We start from the raw sequence: 17008 nt of genomic DNA, 5'->3' as shown, positions 1-17008 counted from the left end.
TTTTTATCAACTTGTTTTTATAAATATATATATTTTATATGAAATTTTATTTTAAAAATTTTAGTTGTTTATTTATAATTAAAAGCGAAACGGACCAGGGACGGGTTGTTTATGAAAAAAAAGAATGGGGCAGGGCAGGGAATGAAGAAAAAAAAGAGCGAGACAAAATAAAAAGCAGACTATGCTTCAGGCGGGACATGCCTGCTCCTCCCTTGTCTCGCCCTACCCCATTATCATCCCTAAGTAAATTTCTAATGAAAAATGAAAATTATAAAAAAAACACACACACACACAAATCTAAATCAAACCGAGAAAAAAACCCTGGCACTTAACTACTACCAAGTTCAGGGACGGAACCAGGCCTTAATGGTAGAGGGGGCTGAAGCCTAAAGGCAAAATAAAAAATAAAAAGTAAAAAAATAATCTAACAAAATAATTATTTTAAATAAAGAATAATGTACTAATATAACCAAAATTTGAATACACATATTAAAAATATATAAAGTATAATTTAAAATTTTGGTATTACCGATAGAAAATATATGAGATTTTCAATAATTCAACAAATAAGAATACATCTCAAGTTTGTATTTTTTTTTAAATATGGTAAAATTGATCATCCTCACTACAAACAACCAAACTGTTGTTTATAAAAAAACTTTTGTTGTTTCACTCTAAACGATATATAGTGACATTATAATATATATGTATATATATTAGGTCTCATGATCAATTCAAACTTTTTTTAAATTACTAAAAATTTGTATATAAGATTTATTTTTATTAAAATTTTTGAAATAATAGTAATTTTTTAAATTTAAAAAAATAAAAATGTGAAAAAAATGCAAAATTTATATATAAGATTTATTTTTATTAAAATTTTGAAATAATAGTAATTTTTAAATTAAAAAATAAAATGTGAAAAAAATGCACTATGTGGGATTTGAACTAGGGCGGATCAAAAGACCCAAAACCTTATGGACAAACCCACTAACCACTCAAGCACACCCATACTCCACACTTTTATATGTCCAAATATTGTATTTTACATGAAATTAAATATAGAAAAATCGAAAATCACCAAATCTTATATTGTTTAAAAAGTATTTTCTCCGGCACTGAGGGGGGGCTTCAGCCCCTGCTAGCCCCCCCTTGGTTCCGCCCCTGACCAAGTTCAAAGTTGAAAATTCAACTATCTTCTCATGCATGGTTGAAGAGTAAGGATAAAAGAAACATGTGATGAAAAAAATACCCGCATGAATTGATTCCTCGCTAATTATCCTTTAATTTACAATATAATTTCATCATCATTTACAAACATTACAACTAAACAAAATAATCTCACCTCCAACAACACCACCACAAATTCACACAAATCCACAGATTATTGTTTTAAATTTTTTTCTGAGAAAAATTCAAGCCAAAAGCCAGAAGTCCTTATGGCGCCTGGTGGTTATCAAATAACCACCACCTCTTTTGCTCTTCTTCCTCACTGCCAATGTCATACAACTTGCATTCTGAATAACATACTCCACAACACTACCACTACCTCCTCCGGCCACCCGTCCTCCGGCCCACATCATCAGTAACCGCCACGTAACCGATCGCTTCTTCTGCCCAAGAACCAAAAGTGACACTCCCTGCTTCTTTGCCTCCTCGACAATCGTCGGTCCCCGCTCTTTTCCTTCTACTAAACACAGCTCAACATGCACCTGTTATCATCACATTGCATCAGATAAAAAGAAAAAAAGTTTCAGACCAATGTTGTGGTCTCACACTCACATTGTGTTCTTTTCTACTTTTTACAAACACTACTTGAATTATCCAATTGTGGTACCACTTCAAAGATCAAACAAAATCATAAATCATAATTGTGTTATACCTCAGGTCTCTTTGATTGGCAAATGTTTTTCATAGCACAAAAAGGATTGTAAATCTTTGGGTTTATATCTTTCTGAGATTGATCACCTGCAGAAGAAAAGGAAAACAACAACAATCAAGAATCAAGAATTGAACATTTGAGCCAAACATGATTTTTTTTTTTTCAGAAATCTCACCATGCTTAGATGGTTTTGCAACATCAAAGAGAACAACAGTGTCATTGTTCTGAACTGCATGAGTGAGAGCCCATAGCAAAGCAGTCTTGGCCTCCTGGCTAGAGTCCACAACTATCATAATCCTCCTACCAATTGCCATTGTTGATTGCTTCTCATCATGGCCTGAGTCTGCATTGCTTGAAGATTCATGCTCGGTGAGTGATATCGGCTTTGTTTCGACCGGCGGAGACCGAACACGCACCCGAGTGGCAACTCGGTTAAGGCAAAAGCTTGGTAGCCTTGGGCTTGTTCTCCCCATAACATTCAACAGAGTAGAAGAACAAAGAACAAAGAGCAAAGAACAAAGAACAAGAACAAGAACAAGAAAAGGAGTGCAACTATGTATGGTCTGAGCTTCCTTCTTTAAGCTTGTTGATATGTTGTTCCTTTGATGTTGTTTTCAATCTCTACTTTTCTTCTTCTCCTTCTTCTTCTTTCCTTTTTTCTTCTTTTTGTTTTTATAAGTGGGCTCCATTCTCAACGTGCTAGGCATGAAGGTGTTGGGCCACCTTCTTAGCATTTCCACCACCTTTTCATAATGAACACCATGAATAAAATGCAGGAATCTTACTGTAAAACTTGTCATTCTGACATTTCATGCATGGTTATCTCATAAACCAACATTGGATGCTGATCTCGTCTTCATGATTTTCACCACAAAAGCTTGATCAATGTATTTGGTACAATCTCAAAAAAAGAAGAAGAACAAATTGGAATCAATTGAACAAACAAAAAAGCAGGAAAAAAAAAAATAATAATAAGAGGGAATTTGGCCGTCTAACCATTAAAATACCATAATCTTTATCTAAGTCACATGTGGCAATGTCCCCAATATCATTGTGTTTTTTATACAGTAATAACATTGAATTGATCATCATCATCAGTATCACTATGCAACTCACATCATTCCTGATCTTAATAATCTTTCCAAGGATCCACAATGTTAAAGATATGAATTGTTTGCCTACCTACCAAACAACAACCATCTGTTACCAAATAAATGATGAACAATAAACAAAATTAATGGAAAAATGGTCAATTAAAAAGGACATTGTTTTACTTTCTGATAATGAGTGTCCTAGTGTCGGCATGTTGTCACTATTTTTCTACAATTCCTCATGCAATCAATCTTATGATGAAAACAGCCTTGAAACCACACACTCATTCTTTTGGAACTGTCAACAATATTATCACACTTTGATCATGCTTTTTTCTGATAATTCACAAAATATTCAGAAAGTTTTCAGTAATTCAACATAAAAACAGATAGCTAACATTAAAACACTCACCGACAAGGAATTTGATTTCAAAGACATGAAAGTACCACATCTGGCCAAAAAGCAGACACTGCTTCTTCGAAGGTATCAATACAAAGACAAGTTGGACACTTCTCTGTCATAAAAAAGTATCAAGTCTGTTATTTGGTTAAGTGATTTCAGTGATATATTACACAACAACAGCTACTTGATCACTGAAAAGGATAAAAGATTTCTGAATGTTTTCGCATGGATTCACAATCAGAACATTATTTCTTTCTCCCAACTAAATTGAAAGGAACTGCAGTATTGATGAATAATCATCTTACAGAAATAGGTATACATACATACATACATAAAAGTTGAGAATATATCAAGCATTATAGTCTCAATTTCTAGTTTCTATAGATGTGATAATGTTATTCAGCACATGAATGAACAGAGAAAACAGAGAAGGGCTCTGGCTAACTATCAGGAGGAGCTTTCCTTTCCAGCAACTTGAAATGCCTTCAAGAACGTCTCTGGTGGTTGGCCACCGCTCAGCTTGTACTTTCCATTTATCTAACAAAAAAATGAGCAAGTTCATAAATTAGATCAAGTAATATATAAATGGTAAATTAAGTTCATCAGCAGTTGATCTCACATAACCTCTTACCACAAAATGAGGGACGCCTGAAATGTTTGCTGAATACTTCTCAACTTCTTGGTTGACCTATGGCAAGTCCAAGAAAAAACAAAAAATGACTGACTTGAGTTATCGGTGAGAAGAATACAAGAAGATGATAAAGATATATGAAGATCACAATATATAACCTCCTCAAGTCCATTATTTGGATCTCCAAGCAGTTCAGCTGCTCCTTCCACACCAACTTTTGCAGCAGCATCCAGAAGCACTTGACTGCATTAAATAGAATCCATTCATCAATTCTTTATCTGATATAACAAATTGTCTTGTCATATGATGATATCGAATACTGTAGATTCAATGTTTCTGTCATCCAATAATTCAATTGACAGGCAATGCAGTTGTGAAAGTTCAGAGCAATACAATCTATTCTACATAAAGCCACCATAACTTTCTAACTAAAGCCTGACAAGTTACATCCTAGAACAGGTCCCAGCAATCCATTGGTAAATGTAATGGATCTTATATTTTCAGAGAATGCAATCTTTATATGTGATTGCAGGTAATCAAGCACAATTTATGGCTTCATATTCTTACCTGTCTCCAATGTATTTTCCCTCACAGAAGTAATTGAAGAACAGCTCGCTTACAAGAGCATTTTGTTTGTCATAGCCTTGATGACCAGCAAATGTGATAAGTCGATGACTGTCCAGTGTGTTTCCTCTGTGTTGTTTGTAACATTAGCATCAAAGATCAAACTCATGTCAATTTATGTACACAAAATGATGAAAAGGTAACATGCCAGAAACTTACGTTAGCCCAGACATATCGTATTCAAGCCCAAGACCACGAAAAATCTGCAAGAGTATAACTTTCACAATAAGAACATAAAGTACTACAAGAATACCAGGTTGCAAAGCCAAGGCAGAAGTTTCAGCACAATTAAACGACCTCGCTCATTCTAGACAATATTTGTGCACATTGGCGAGCCCCGAACTTTTGCTCATAAAATTCCGACTTTTTAATGCCTTCTTTTGGTGCAGAAGGATTAAGGAAAAAAGGGTGCCATCGTACCTGTCAATTAGACGATACGCAAAATCAACCAAAGGATTACACTAACTACTCAACATGAAAGTAGAAGATGGAGAACCTCAAAATCAAATTGTTCCTTCATTTGTTCCATAGCTTTCTCAAGGTTCTTCTTGCCCACAAAACACCATGGGCAGACAGTGTCGGAACTCACATCGATTTTAATAAGCTTCTTCACAGAATTATCAAGTGCTGAATTTGCCATGAATCTTATGTGATCTGAAAGTTAATTAAAGTCTATCAACAATAATTAATTTCTCATCTTTTGCTACACCAAAAACAAATATTACAAACTCCCAACAAAAAATTCATCAAAACTTAAAGAATGAATTCACAGAGACACCCTAAAACTAGAAGATTCAATACAGACTATCAAACTACTGCTCATCAGGCACAATCAAAGGTTGCATATCAAGTCACAGTAAAACCCTAAAACTATCTCTGTCTTCGTCAAATTTACAGCTTTCCATCAAATTGCTCTCTAAAAATCTAAATCCAATCAAAATCCTCCAACAAAAAAAATGAAAAAATCAAATACAAACAGAAAATTTTAGCTTCAGTGATGAGAAAACAAACCTCAGAACCAGAGAAAAAAAAAAGGGGGGATTTTTAAGTTTCCTTGATGAATGCCCAAACACGTTGCTTTAGGTTTAGGTATGTACGCGGGTGGTGGTTGGAACTTGGAAAAACCATTGTTGGTGCATTTTTAGCCATATAGTGCTCCTGAGGAACAATGACACCAACTGCAATTCCGACAAGAATTGGGGGTAAATTCGTAATTTAGGTTGCCATAATCGTCTTCAAAGAGAGAGAAACCACACGTCGTGGCGTTGGCATCCCACGTTCAAAGGAACCCAAAATTCTCGGATCAATCGGTCTCACATACGTCCATTTCCACAAATTTCCAAAAAGAAACAAGATTCTCGGATTCCATCCGCTAGTTTTTCTCCTCGTTGTTCGATCCTCTGTTGGTGAGAACCTTTCATTTGTTTAATGCCCTAAAATCCAGCTTTTTTTTAACCCTAAATGTTTTCTTGTGTTTTCACATGAGATTGACCTGAAAAAACTGTTTTTTTTTCGGTGAAATTGATCTTTTTTCTGTTATAAAGTTATGATTTTTATGTGTTTTTGAGGGATTTTCTTTTGAGGTTATTGAAGCGCGGGAGAATGGAAGTCGATAGGATTCTGCGGGAGTTTGAAGCAGTGAATCTCCCGACGAAGAGTGCGATATATGTATGGGGGTACAACCAGAGGGGCCAGACAGCGAGGAAGGGCAGTGAGTTCCATCTGAGGATCCCGAAGCGCCTCTCGCCTGAGCTTTTCAAGTATTCCGGCGCGCGGTGGCTTGACATCGCTTGCGGCCGCGAGCACACTGCCGCGGTGGCCTCTGATGGCTCGCTCTTCACTTGGGGTTCGTCTTTCTCGTCATTGGATTCTGGAATTTATTCACTGTGTGCTTTGATTGAGATAAAGTTCATTTCTTGCTTTTTGATTTGAGTTAAGAAAATTAGAGGGATTAGCCAATGATGGATATTTCTCTTTGATTTTCTTCAATTATAATCCAATTGTTTTGATATCTCTATAATTACAAACATGCTATGCATGATTATGATAACAGGGCATTTGTATTTAGCATTTCCTTTTCTTGTTAGATTCCTGTTATTCTAAGTGATTTCAATTGAAGATCATTAGTTAGTTTTTTTTTTCATGGAAATAGGTTCGAATGATTTTGGTCAGCTAGGAGATGGGACTGAGGAGAGTAGAGAACAACCCAAAAAGGTCAAGTTCCTGCAGACTGAATTTGTGAAATCTGTATCTTGTGGAGCACATTGTACTGCTGCCATTGCCGAACCACGGGAAAATGATGGTACAGTATCTACAAGTAGGCTTTGGGTTTGGGGACAAAATCAGGTATCAACTATTTCTCTCTCATTTTGTGTATCATATATATGTGATATGCTTTGTCGTTTGGGACACAAATTGCTCATTCTCTTGTTTATTTCTCTTTCAGGGATCAAATTATCCACGTCTATATTGGGGTGCGTTTAGTCCGAACACGGTATGGAAAATTATTGTGGTCAATTGTTAAATTCATATCCAAATTATGAAAGTGCACATGGAGTAATCTATTAGTAAATTAAGGATGTGGGAATTGTCTTATTGGTTTCAATTGTATTGACATATGATGCTATCATCCTTGGCGTAGGTCATACGACAAGTGTCTTGTGGATCAGTTCATGTAGTGGCTCTATCTGAGGATGGCCTACTGCAAGCATGGGGTAATATTTTCAGGATATACCTAGGACTGTAATTTATATTGGCAAGTATAGCTGTTCTGTTCTTATATATCAAATTTAAGTAATATTGTTTGAACTTCAATCTGTCTGTTTTAAAGAGACAACCGTGCTGTGAGGAAAGAAGCTATAAACTGAAACGCCGTTCCCTTGTCTATTATCTTCACAAAACATCACGCAGACCTTTCTAAATTCTAAAACTAGTTATTTACTAGATTTGTATGACTTTCTTACAAACCAGGGTATAATGAGTATGGTCAACTCGGGAGAGGTTTTACTTGTGAAGGACTTCAAGGAGCCCGTGTTTTGAGTGCATATGCAAAATTCCTTGATGAAGCCCCTGAGCTTGTGAAGATCGAACAAGTGTCATGCGGAGAGTACCACACAGCGGCAATATCTGAAAATGGCCAGGTGTAAGTCATCTGAAAGGATGTTGATTTTGGAGTTAAAGTCCTGCTGTTACAGATGTGAGATCAGCCTGTCCTTCAGTGTATTATTTATTCCCAATGCTGAAGTGCTTTTTTATGCTGAACAAATTGTGTGGGGTTTGCACCATTGTTTTTAGCCTTCATCCCTAGGATATTTTCCTCACTTATTTGGTTATTAGATCAATGCAGGTCATCCCTCCTTTTCACCCTCTTCATCTCAATTTTATGTGGCCTTGTTTTCTTTTCCATTTCTTACCATGTTGTGGGAGATTCATCTTGTTCATTTTTTGCCATGTCATACACTTACATAGGCTCTTCTTTAGTTAGTCCAAAAGATTTGCTCTTTGTTTAACCTCAAGGCCCCTCCTTCATGCAATTTTTTTTCTTAACTATCGAGTAATCATTCACTATAATTTCCTCAAGCCCTTTTGTAAAGTCTCATTACCAGATAATAACTTTAGTGTCTCCGATATCTTTGAAATTGTAGTTAGATTCTTGGGGTTCTTATATTTTTCCGGCATTTATTGTAGGTGGCCAGAACAATGTCTAACTATATATATTTTCAATCTGCTGTTGAAATTTCCAGGTACACCTGGGGCCTTGGAAGTATGGGACAGCTCGGACATTGCTCCCTTCAATCTGGGAACAAAGAGCTTTTGCCAAGGCGTGTTGTTGCTCTTGATGGTATTGTGATTAAAGATATCGCCTGTGGGGGTATTCATACTTGTGCTTTAACTGCCAAAGGCTCACTTTATGCTTGGGGTGGAGGACAAGTTGGACAGTTGGGGGTCGGTCCCCATAACTGTTTATTTTCTTGTGATGTAAATGACTCTGACATGTTTCTCCGCAATATACCTGTCATGGTCATACCGTCTGAAGTGCGACTTGTAACATGTGGGCATTCACACACTCTTATCACCATGAGAGACGGGCGAATCTTTGGATGGGGTTACAATAGCTATGGCCAGGCGACTAATGAGAAATCTACATATGCATGGTATCCTTCACCTGTTGACTGGTAACCAACCATTCAGAAGCTTTAGAACTTTTCTTATTCAATGTTAAGCTTAGAAGCACTAATATGATGTAATTATCCAATCTAGGTGTGTTGGAGAAGTGAAGCGATTGGCAGCCGGAGGTGGTCATTCGGCAGTATTAACTGATGCATGTTCTTTGAAAGACCTGTGTGAGTTTCGGCTTGCGGAGAATGTGAATTTGTGTAATTCGTATCTTATCGAGGAGGTGGCTTCTCGTACTGGTGCCGATGCTTTGGCACGCCTTTGTGGAAGGTTGAGGTATGTTATTTTTAATTATTGTTGGTCACCATACTCATAGCAATTGATGATACTATATTATTATCATGTGTGTTCTTCCCCTGTTCTGGTTTAAGAATCACCATACTCTAATTTACTCTTGTTTTTTTCCCATAATTTCTTCTGACATTCTCACATTGGTTGTGGTTTCTCTAGGGTGCATCTGCTTGAAGGTGGTGACGTCGATCTCGAAGAGAAAAAAGCTGATTGCAAGAAGGATTACTAGCTGCTAAGCATTCCATTTAAATATTGTGCAGATTGGTTCATTGTGTTGCCCATTTCTGGGACTTATTGGCTCCCAAAATTTGGATGTATTTCTCCTTTCACTGTTAGTACTTGCAGTCATTGTCAAACCAGATGGTTGAGACAGTTGAGATAACACATACAAAACACTTCATGGAACATGTCTGAATTTAATCTTGTACTGTGTTTTGGAGATATTATATCTAGTTTAATTAAATAGGAAATATATATATATATATATATAAAAGAAAATAAACTAAAATATTATTCAATCACCAGCTTTTTTTGGTTAAACAATGGTAGTAAAGAAAAAATAACAGAGTAAACAGAATATTAAGAGGATAATTAACTTAGTTCACACAAGTTAAATGCACACATCTTTTCTACTTCCACCATTGTCATCAAGTTAAGGCAGACAAATGAGAGCCATTCATGGCGGTTACATTATATGCATCAATAACATCAAAAGTTGTTCTTTTTTGGTTTGTCTCCATTGCCATCAAACCTTCCTCTAGTTTATCTTCTTCATGACAGATAACTAGAAAAACAGTAAGAATTACCCATGCAATGCACGGCATGAACTTTGTATCTTGCCATAAATTTATACTTTGCTTACTTGTTCAAGGTCGAAGCATCCACGGCAACAAGCTACTGCCGATCCGATTCTGCGCTCCATCCTCGTCTTCGCTTCCTCTCCCTTGATAATCTCTGCATTAAAACAAATTGTTTTATCAATGGTTGAAGTTTTATCAACAGATTTGATCCTTAAATTGATGAATGGAGCATACCCAATGTTAACAGTGGGAAGAGGGTCTATAATGAGGAAAGAAGGTGAGGAGGAGGAGGTTGTCTGAGTTTGGCTTGGCTGTTCCCATTGTGCTTGCTGAGCAATAGCCATTGCTCTCTCCTTCTCGGTGATCTTTAATCAGAAAACAAATAATTCTCATCAGATGTTTTTCTTTCATGCAAGTGTCAGTGTTGTTAATTTATGAAGCAAATTCATTCTCTTTACCTCCTTCTCAAGAAGTCTGTTTTGGTCTTGCAATTCCTTCTCCTACATCCAACATCATTGTTGATCAGATTACAAATTTTTAATATTTTTTTTATCCATTAACATTGGTGATAAATCTTCAACACATGAGTTGCAGCATTGCACCATTGCAACTTACCTTCTTCTCAAGATCGGAAATTGAATTCAAGAGAACCTGTGTCTGCATTAGAAACAATATCTAATTGAAGCTTCAGTTCATCTAAACAATTCAAGAAAAAAACATAAGGTAGAATGATTTACTTTTCGGGATCTAATATGCTTCAAGGAATTCTCAAGTTGTTGTTCTAGATGTTGTAATTCTTTCAGATTCAAAGTGTCTAATTGTTCTCCCATAAGATGCCTAAAAACATCATTAAAAAAAAAAAAATTTAACATCGACATATCATCATCATATGCAATGCAAGAAAACCTTATTCAGATTACCTTTGGCTTTTCTGCAAGGCCTCTATCTTAGCTTTCATCTTACCATATTCAAGGCACCAATCGCCCTACATTGCAATCAGACACCAGTGTAAGTTGAATTTATTATTATGTTCTGATAAACTAATACCAAGTGATATACCTGATTTTCAGGTTCTGTCATGGTGAGAGCCCTTTCTGCATATGAATATCGTTCATAACGTTCCAGGATTTTCTCCATGCTGTGGAAATTATTCAAAGGTTGACATCATGTCTTACACATTTATATGAAATATTTGCAAAACTGAGGATAAACAAAGGTTTGTTTTAAACATCAAAGAATCTACTAGTCATATTCTAGTTCATGTTTAACTTTGATTTTAGCAAAATGTAGCTCTCAAAGCATACCAAACATATTCATGATAACTTGTAGTTCATGTGATATTGATTTTTCTCACTAGTTTTACACTTCTCTTTTTCTGTTTTGTTTGCTGCAAATAAGTCTTAAATCTAAGGTTTTCACATTAGAAAGATAAATACCAAAAAAAGCAAAACCTAATCCCATTCTCCTGTACATATACGCACACATCCTTCTATGTCAAAGGCCCGGGTGTATGTTTTGTGGTACCAATTGGGAGAGTGTAAATTAATCAAAAGACTTGATTTGCCATTCATTCATTGATACTTAATACATTCAAAAGGGTTTACAACTCCCAACACATGTAACAAAAAAAACACACACACAAACATCCTCATACGAATTATTTCGTTCTTTTTTATTGGTCGTGGTTAATCGAATCTCACATATCAAAAAACTTAGTTATTTTACAAAATCTTATAAAAAATTAGTGACCATTTTAAAATTACCCTTAATTTATATTTTCACATTTCTCTCATATTTCATTCCAGCGGTGTTGGAGAGTTGGATAAAGTATTAAGAGTAATAAATGCTTCTTGATGTTAGAAAATGACAGATAAAAAGAAACATAAATTTGTGGCAGATAAAAAGAAATGGAGAGAGTAGTACTCATACTATTTTATTGTATTAAGGTACGGACTTCCAACCTCTCATATCAGACCATACACACATGTGCTTATTGTTTTACCATACTACAAATTAACCATGCTCATATAAGCTATATGATAGCCTCCATGCACTAAGCTTCATACCTATCACACAGATGCTTCATATCCTACTTCAATCATACCACAACATGTTTAATTAGTACATACTGGGAATAATACCTAGTTGGATAAAATCTCTTTTCTTTCTTTATAATGGAGAAAACTCTCCTTTTAATCACAAGAAAAGCAACTGTTAAACATGGAAAATTATTGCTCTGGTTTAAGAACATAAATATTACTGAATGATCTGTTGTGTGCATGTATATATATATATGTACATGCAAAGATTAAGTTCATCCTGACATCAAGATAGTTTATGTTGCTTTCTTTATATGGAGAAGTTCTCGGTCACTTCTATAATGAATGGAAACTCCCTTTTCTAGCACAAGAAAAGCAAAGCACAATGTTAAACATGCGAACTTATGACTCTAATTTAATGCCATATAGATTTCTGAATAATGTGTTCTATATATATCGCAATGCTTAAAGAATTTTTTTTAAAAAAAAAAACAACTAGATTTTTATTGATCACTCACTTTTTGGATCACAAGAAAAACAAAACGCCGAGTTAACAATGCAAAATTATAATTCCAATATAAAACCATAAACATTTCTAAATCATCTATTGTGGGTGTGCAAACCACAAAATTTCTAAGAACAAACATGCATATTATATTGATTACAAGATCTTAAATCCAGAAAGTTCATGTCTCTTGTTTTCTTAGCAAGCTCATCAATAGTGAAGATGAAACTCTTTAAATTAATGCTTTTGTTAAAATGTATATTTTGGTTAATGTTTGTGGTGTGTTATGTTGAAATAATGGGCTCTTTGTTTTTGGGAAGAGGAGCGGGGTGAACCCACTAGAGACCCAGGGACGTGCACAAGCCTCGGTGGAACAAGTGGAGACAAGGCCGCGCTCACGTGGGCGCTGGAACCACCGGTACACAACTACTATTCACAACTCTCAGAAATGTGCCCTCAGTCAAGAATCGAACTCTCACCACTCGGTGAGAGCTCTATCGGCGACCCGTGTATCAATAGACCCGAAGGTTGTTGGTAATAATGGGCTCTTGGTTAGTACAAGTTATGGGACTACTCCAAAAGTATTTAGATGGTCTTTTAATGTAATGTTGGATATGGCCCACATGGGGCCCATTCAGGGTTTGATATTTATGTAACAAAAACAATGAATGATGTATGAGAAAATGAAATGAAAATAGAATTCTCATCTTCTCCTTTCTCTTCCACCACCACCAACACAAACCCTAAAAAATCAAATCTAACCAATCTTCGTTAAACAAAGGCCAACAGAAACATTATAGGCTTACAGACTCTAAGCATACTATTCATACGCAATGAAAATTATAGATAGAGTTCTTTATTAAAATTTTTCAACCAAACAAGGAAACAACTTTAATCTAGGAACTTGAGTCATGTCTTCTGGTTTTTGTAAATTCTATATGGCCTTCATAGAATATGAATGTTTATCCCGCCCAAAAAAAACCATAAATTTGAGTTCTCAAAACATTGTTAAGTCAGAAACTATTCTCCTTTGCATACAGAGACACTGAAGAAAGCAAAATTCAATCTGGTTTTCTTTTTTTTTCGAAATTTAGTTGTTGAATGTACAAATTACACAGAGGGGAGGAACAATTAGATAGATGTATGAAGAAAACTAATTAAGTGACCTCAAGGAAAAGACTAGCATATATTATGAAAAATATAAGTATAGGCGAATCCATGAACTGTAGACACAAAGAGATGAAAATCAACTATTGTCCTTTGAGTACAACTCCTGTTTATCTAGCTAGCCATAACAAAAATAAAAATTTCAGTTCTTAAAACAGTGTTATTTAAGGCAGAAAATATTCTCCTTCGAATACAGAGACATTGAAGAAAGCAAAAGTTTATCTGGTTTGCTTTTTTTCTGAAATTTAGTTGTTGAATGTACAATCATACAGGAAGGAAACATTAGATAGATGTGTAAATCTAAGAGGTTTCAAGGATAGGACTAGCAAAGGCTGCAAATTTATAAGTACCGCAAATATATATAAGTGCGGAGAACGATGAACTGTAGAAACAAAGAGGTGAAATTTACAAATAGGAACGTACAAATAGATACAGAAAATGGTATATTAACACATGAAAAGAAAAGGGAACAGCAGGAGCACTAGTAACCAGCACTAACCAGTGACAACCCTGAATGGGCACTTTATGGTACTCTCATAATGCAAAACTAAAAACATAAACAAAACGAAACTCTAGCTAGCACGAAGCCGGTCAAAAAGAGACAAAAGATTACTATTTTTTCTCTAAATAAATAAAATAAAAAGAAAATCCACAGAGATTAACATGAGAAAAGCTTGAAAAATAAATAGAAATAGAAATAGAAATAGTATAACTCAAAAAGGCCGAAATCAAACGCTTGTGATGATGCATTCTCAAAAAGAAGTAACTGATAACTGATTGATCATCACGTCGTGTGAATCTTTCATGTTTCTCATGAACAACTTTTAGAGCCATCAAAGATCATATCAATATCCGCTCTCCCTTAATCAAGAATATCTCCGAATGAAAGTGAAATTTTAGCAAGAAATTAACACAGTTAGGGCAAAACAACAAAAACGCATGCAATCCAAGATGAAATCTTCACAAGAAATTACTACACAAACGATACAACACCAACCCTAAGCTCAACAAATGAAACTACACCACAAGAAATCAAGAAAAGATTCAAACTTTAGCAACGAAACACAACCCCATCACCACCAAGATTAACATCCAACCCTCTCATCCTTCTTCAATATTCATCTCCCAATAATCCTAAAACATACAAAATCCAAAAAAAGCCTACACCTTTCTAAACAAAAACTTAAAAATAAAAATATAAATATAAGAAAAATACATACCAAGAGTCAGTGGCATACTGATACAACTTTCCTTTGGTGGAGAAGACGATGAGCGCCACCTCCGCATCACAAAGTACTGAGATTTCGTTCGCCTTCTTCAGCAATCCATTCCTTCTCTTTGAGAACGTCACCTGCCTATTGATCTTGTTCTCTATCCTCTTCAGCTGCACTCTTCCTCTTCCCATCCTCTCTCTCCTTCTCTCTCTCTCTCTCTATAGATTTATATATATATATATACTTCTCCTTTGAGAGATGGATGGCAAGCAAGCAAGCAAGCAAGCAAGCAAAGAGAGAGAGAGAGAGAGAGAGATGAAGAGAAGGACGAGGTTAAGTATAATTAGGCAGTGAAGAAGGGTGGCCAAGTTGTCGAAATATGATTGGATGAGAAGAAGTGCAGGGGCAGCCGTTACTATCGCATCAATAGAAGACCGTACACTTTACCCCTCTCCCTTTGATTTTTATTTTTATTTTTTTAAAAAAATTCTTTGGCCTTTATTTTATTTTATTTTATTTTAATTTTTTTATTCTTTATAAATATCTTGGTTTATTTTTGGTTTTATTATTATTTTTTTCATGTATATGTTACTTCCTTTGTTTTTTTTATTTATGTTATTATTTAGCATCAAGAAGTATTTATTATTATTTTTTCTAAAATTACTCTTAATGCTCTATTCAATTTTATTTTTGGAATTAAATATGAGAGTGAAATATTATTATTTTTTGCTTTATAAATATCTTGGTTTATTTTTTGTTTTTTTATTTTATTTTATTTTATTTTTGCATGGCTGTCACAAATCTATGTTTTTTTTTACTTGTCATTTTCTAACATTAAGAAGCATTTATTATTTTTCTCTATTCAATTCTTTTCCTGGAATTAAATATGAGTGAAAAATGTGAATATATAAATTAGAATCAATTTTGGAAAGATAACTATATTTTTTATAAAATTTTGTGAAATAACTAAGTTTCTTGATACGTGAAATTCGGTTAAACACAACAGGTAAAAAGAAACCGGGGAGTAGTATTTTGTACAATAAATATGGATAAGGTATGGATCTATGGTAAAAGAAAAAAAAAATTATGTGTTTATTGAAGCAGTTTTTTTTAATATATTGTACACATTGATTAAGTGAAATTATTCCGGTTAAGATATATATAGAGTAGAATGGATAAATAATATATGCTGGTAATAATAAAACTTTTGACACTTTATTCTTGTGGATGATGAGAGATTGAGAAATTTTTGTTTGTGCTCCTAGATTTTATTTTATTTTAAAATTATAATAATAACTTTGTAGCGTGATTAATAGTTAAAAAAAATATTAAATTAGACATAATTTAAAAATGTGATTTTTGTCATTCACGAGATTAGGAAATGTGAATTATTAGCATATGAGGTATTAATAATACGACAATTTTAGATCATGCATCGATGATATTTAAAACAATATTAATAATTTATTAAAGACTTTGAATCAATTATTAAATTTATTGAAAATGACTGATGTCTAAAATTCAACAAAAACACAACAAAATTCAAGGTCGAAATAAAAAAAAAACTCAACCCATTACCCAAAATAGTACACTAATTTTTTTTAAAAAATAAACACCTCCTCAAGATATTATACTCAATTTTCAAAATAAATAAATAAATAAATAAATAGAAATTTATTGCCCCACCTACCTATTTTTAGCAGTTTTATAACACGTGTATTTGTTTCTCTCTTTTAATGTTTCTAGAGAGAGAAAAGGTTTCATTGGTTTCCGAAAACAGACATCATTCCCATGATTCCATGCTCTTGTCCATAGTCACTAAAGTTGGCCAAACTGGGAAACATCTAAAACTCTTCTCTCTCTCCAATGGACCAATGAATACACCCTTTTAGTTTCATTTATTCACACCCCTCTCCCTATGTATATATATATATATATATATATATATATATATGAGTGTAAGTATCCGATGAATGTTCGAAGATTTTATCTCTACAAACGTTGATTTTCTATCGTTGGAACAAAATTCAATGGTGATTACAATATTTTAAATAAATAGTAATATTATTTTATAAATAGTAAAAAAAATGAGATGAACAGTATTTTAATTTAAGTCAGTCAATTATTTTCAATATAGTACTTCAACAAATCAGAGTTGTTGATCCTGATTTTTACTAAAGACACG

General features: G+C 34.3%; 4 protein-coding genes across 7 annotated transcripts; 1 reads left to right on the top strand and 3 right to left on the bottom strand.

Annotated features, from left to right (window-relative positions):
* Positions 1–1390: 1390 nt before the first annotated feature.
* LOC120277364 lies at positions 1391–2432 on the bottom strand. The gene is made up of 3 exons (XM_039284177.1): positions 2058–2432; positions 1883–1968; positions 1391–1712 (listed from the first exon to the last, which is right to left on the bottom strand). The coding sequence occupies exons 1-3, from the start codon at positions 2353–2355 to the stop codon at positions 1416–1418; spliced, it is 681 nt and encodes a 226-aa protein (XP_039140111.1). The 5' UTR covers positions 2356–2432; the 3' UTR covers positions 1391–1415.
* A 103-nt stretch (positions 2433–2535) lies between these two features.
* LOC120277366 (uncharacterized protein YwbO) lies at positions 2536–5772 on the bottom strand. Of its 2 annotated transcripts, none has more exons than XM_039284178.1 (9): positions 5643–5772; positions 5128–5285; positions 4929–5051; positions 4791–4834; positions 4575–4700; positions 4166–4250; positions 4008–4064; positions 3386–3913; positions 2536–2783 (listed from the first exon to the last, which is right to left on the bottom strand). In XM_039284178.1, the coding sequence occupies exons 2-8, from the start codon at positions 5269–5271 to the stop codon at positions 3824–3826; spliced, it is 669 nt and encodes a 222-aa protein (XP_039140112.1). In that variant the 5' UTR covers positions 5272–5285; positions 5643–5772; the 3' UTR covers positions 2536–2783; positions 3386–3823. The 2 variants fall into 2 exon arrangements, with proteins under 2 accessions (XP_039140112.1, XP_039140113.1); XM_039284179.1 differs by having other exon boundaries at positions 5128–5303; positions 5643–5756.
* A 125-nt stretch (positions 5773–5897) lies between these two features.
* On the top strand, positions 5898–9523 carry LOC120277362 (ultraviolet-B receptor UVR8). 3 transcript variants are annotated; one of them, XM_039284173.1, is made up of 9 exons: positions 5898–6037; positions 6225–6477; positions 6784–6977; positions 7078–7125; positions 7273–7345; positions 7602–7773; positions 8375–8806; positions 8892–9083; positions 9258–9523. In XM_039284173.1, the coding sequence occupies exons 2-9, from the start codon at positions 6234–6236 to the stop codon at positions 9325–9327; spliced, it is 1425 nt and encodes a 474-aa protein (XP_039140107.1). In that variant the 5' UTR covers positions 5898–6037; positions 6225–6233; the 3' UTR covers positions 9328–9523. The 3 variants fall into 3 exon arrangements, with proteins under 3 accessions (XP_039140107.1, XP_039140109.1, XP_039140108.1); XM_039284175.1 differs by having other exon boundaries at positions 5909–6037; positions 6215–6477; XM_039284174.1 differs by having other exon boundaries at positions 5909–6037; positions 6200–6477.
* A 124-nt stretch (positions 9524–9647) lies between these two features.
* Positions 9648–15080, bottom strand: LOC120277363 (truncated transcription factor CAULIFLOWER A). The gene is made up of 9 exons (XM_039284176.1): positions 14830–15080; positions 10958–11036; positions 10819–10883; positions 10636–10735; positions 10514–10555; positions 10357–10398; positions 10133–10263; positions 9961–10052; positions 9648–9882 (listed from the first exon to the last, which is right to left on the bottom strand). Exons 1-8 carry the CDS (start codon positions 15012–15014, stop codon positions 9965–9967), a joined length of 732 nt encoding a protein of 243 aa, XP_039140110.1. The 5' UTR covers positions 15015–15080; the 3' UTR covers positions 9648–9882; positions 9961–9964.
* Positions 15081–17008: the final 1928 nt, after the last annotated feature.

The sequence above is a fragment of the Dioscorea cayenensis genome, chromosome 15, assembly GCF_009730915.1.
Source record: "Dioscorea cayenensis subsp. rotundata cultivar TDr96_F1 chromosome 15, TDr96_F1_v2_PseudoChromosome.rev07_lg8_w22 25.fasta, whole genome shotgun sequence".
NCBI classification, from domain to species: domain Eukaryota; kingdom Viridiplantae; phylum Streptophyta; class Magnoliopsida; order Dioscoreales; family Dioscoreaceae; genus Dioscorea; species Dioscorea cayenensis.
This window is presented reverse-complemented; position numbering and strand designations above follow the sequence as displayed.

Bases quoted from the DNA above. Each gene is read 5' to 3' on its own strand.
- LOC120277364 (XM_039284177.1), bottom strand. From the start codon at position 2,355: ATGGGGAGAACAAGCCCAAGGCTACCAAGCTTTTGCCTTAACCGAGTT. The intron at 1,969-2,057 runs GTGAGATTTCTG...TTTCTTCTGCAG, and splicing joins TGCAAAACCATCTAAGCATG to GTGATCAATCTCAGAAAGAT. The intron at 1,713-1,882 runs GTATAACACAAT...TGATGATAACAG, and splicing joins GCCAATCAAAGAGACCTGAG to GTGCATGTTGAGCTGTGTTT.
- LOC120277362 (XM_039284173.1), top strand. From the start codon at position 6,234: ATGGAAGTCGATAGGATTCTGCGGGAGTTTGAAGCAGTGAATCTCCCG. The intron at 6,978-7,077 runs GTATCAACTATT...TTTCTCTTTCAG, and splicing joins GGGTTTGGGGACAAAATCAG to GGATCAAATTATCCACGTCT. The intron at 8,807-8,891 runs GTAACCAACCAT...TATCCAATCTAG, and splicing joins TATCCTTCACCTGTTGACTG to GTGTGTTGGAGAAGTGAAGC.
- LOC120277363 (XM_039284176.1), bottom strand. From the start codon at position 15,014: ATGGGAAGAGGAAGAGTGCAGCTGAAGAGGATAGAGAACAAGATCAAT. The intron at 10,556-10,635 runs GTAAATCATTCT...TTTCTAATGCAG, and splicing joins AGCATATTAGATCCCGAAAA to ACACAGGTTCTCTTGAATTC. The intron at 10,399-10,513 runs GTAAGTTGCAAT...TGTTGGATGTAG, and splicing joins TTTCCGATCTTGAGAAGAAG to GAGAAGGAATTGCAAGACCA.
- LOC120277366 (XM_039284178.1), bottom strand. From the start codon at position 5,271: ATGGCAAATTCAGCACTTGATAATTCTGTGAAGAAGCTTATTAAAATC. The intron at 5,052-5,127 runs GTTCTCCATCTT...TCTAATTGACAG, and splicing joins AGGAACAATTTGATTTTGAG to GTACGATGGCACCCTTTTTT. The intron at 4,701-4,790 runs GTAAGTTTCTGG...CAAACAACACAG, and splicing joins TACGATATGTCTGGGCTAAC to AGGAAACACACTGGACAGTC.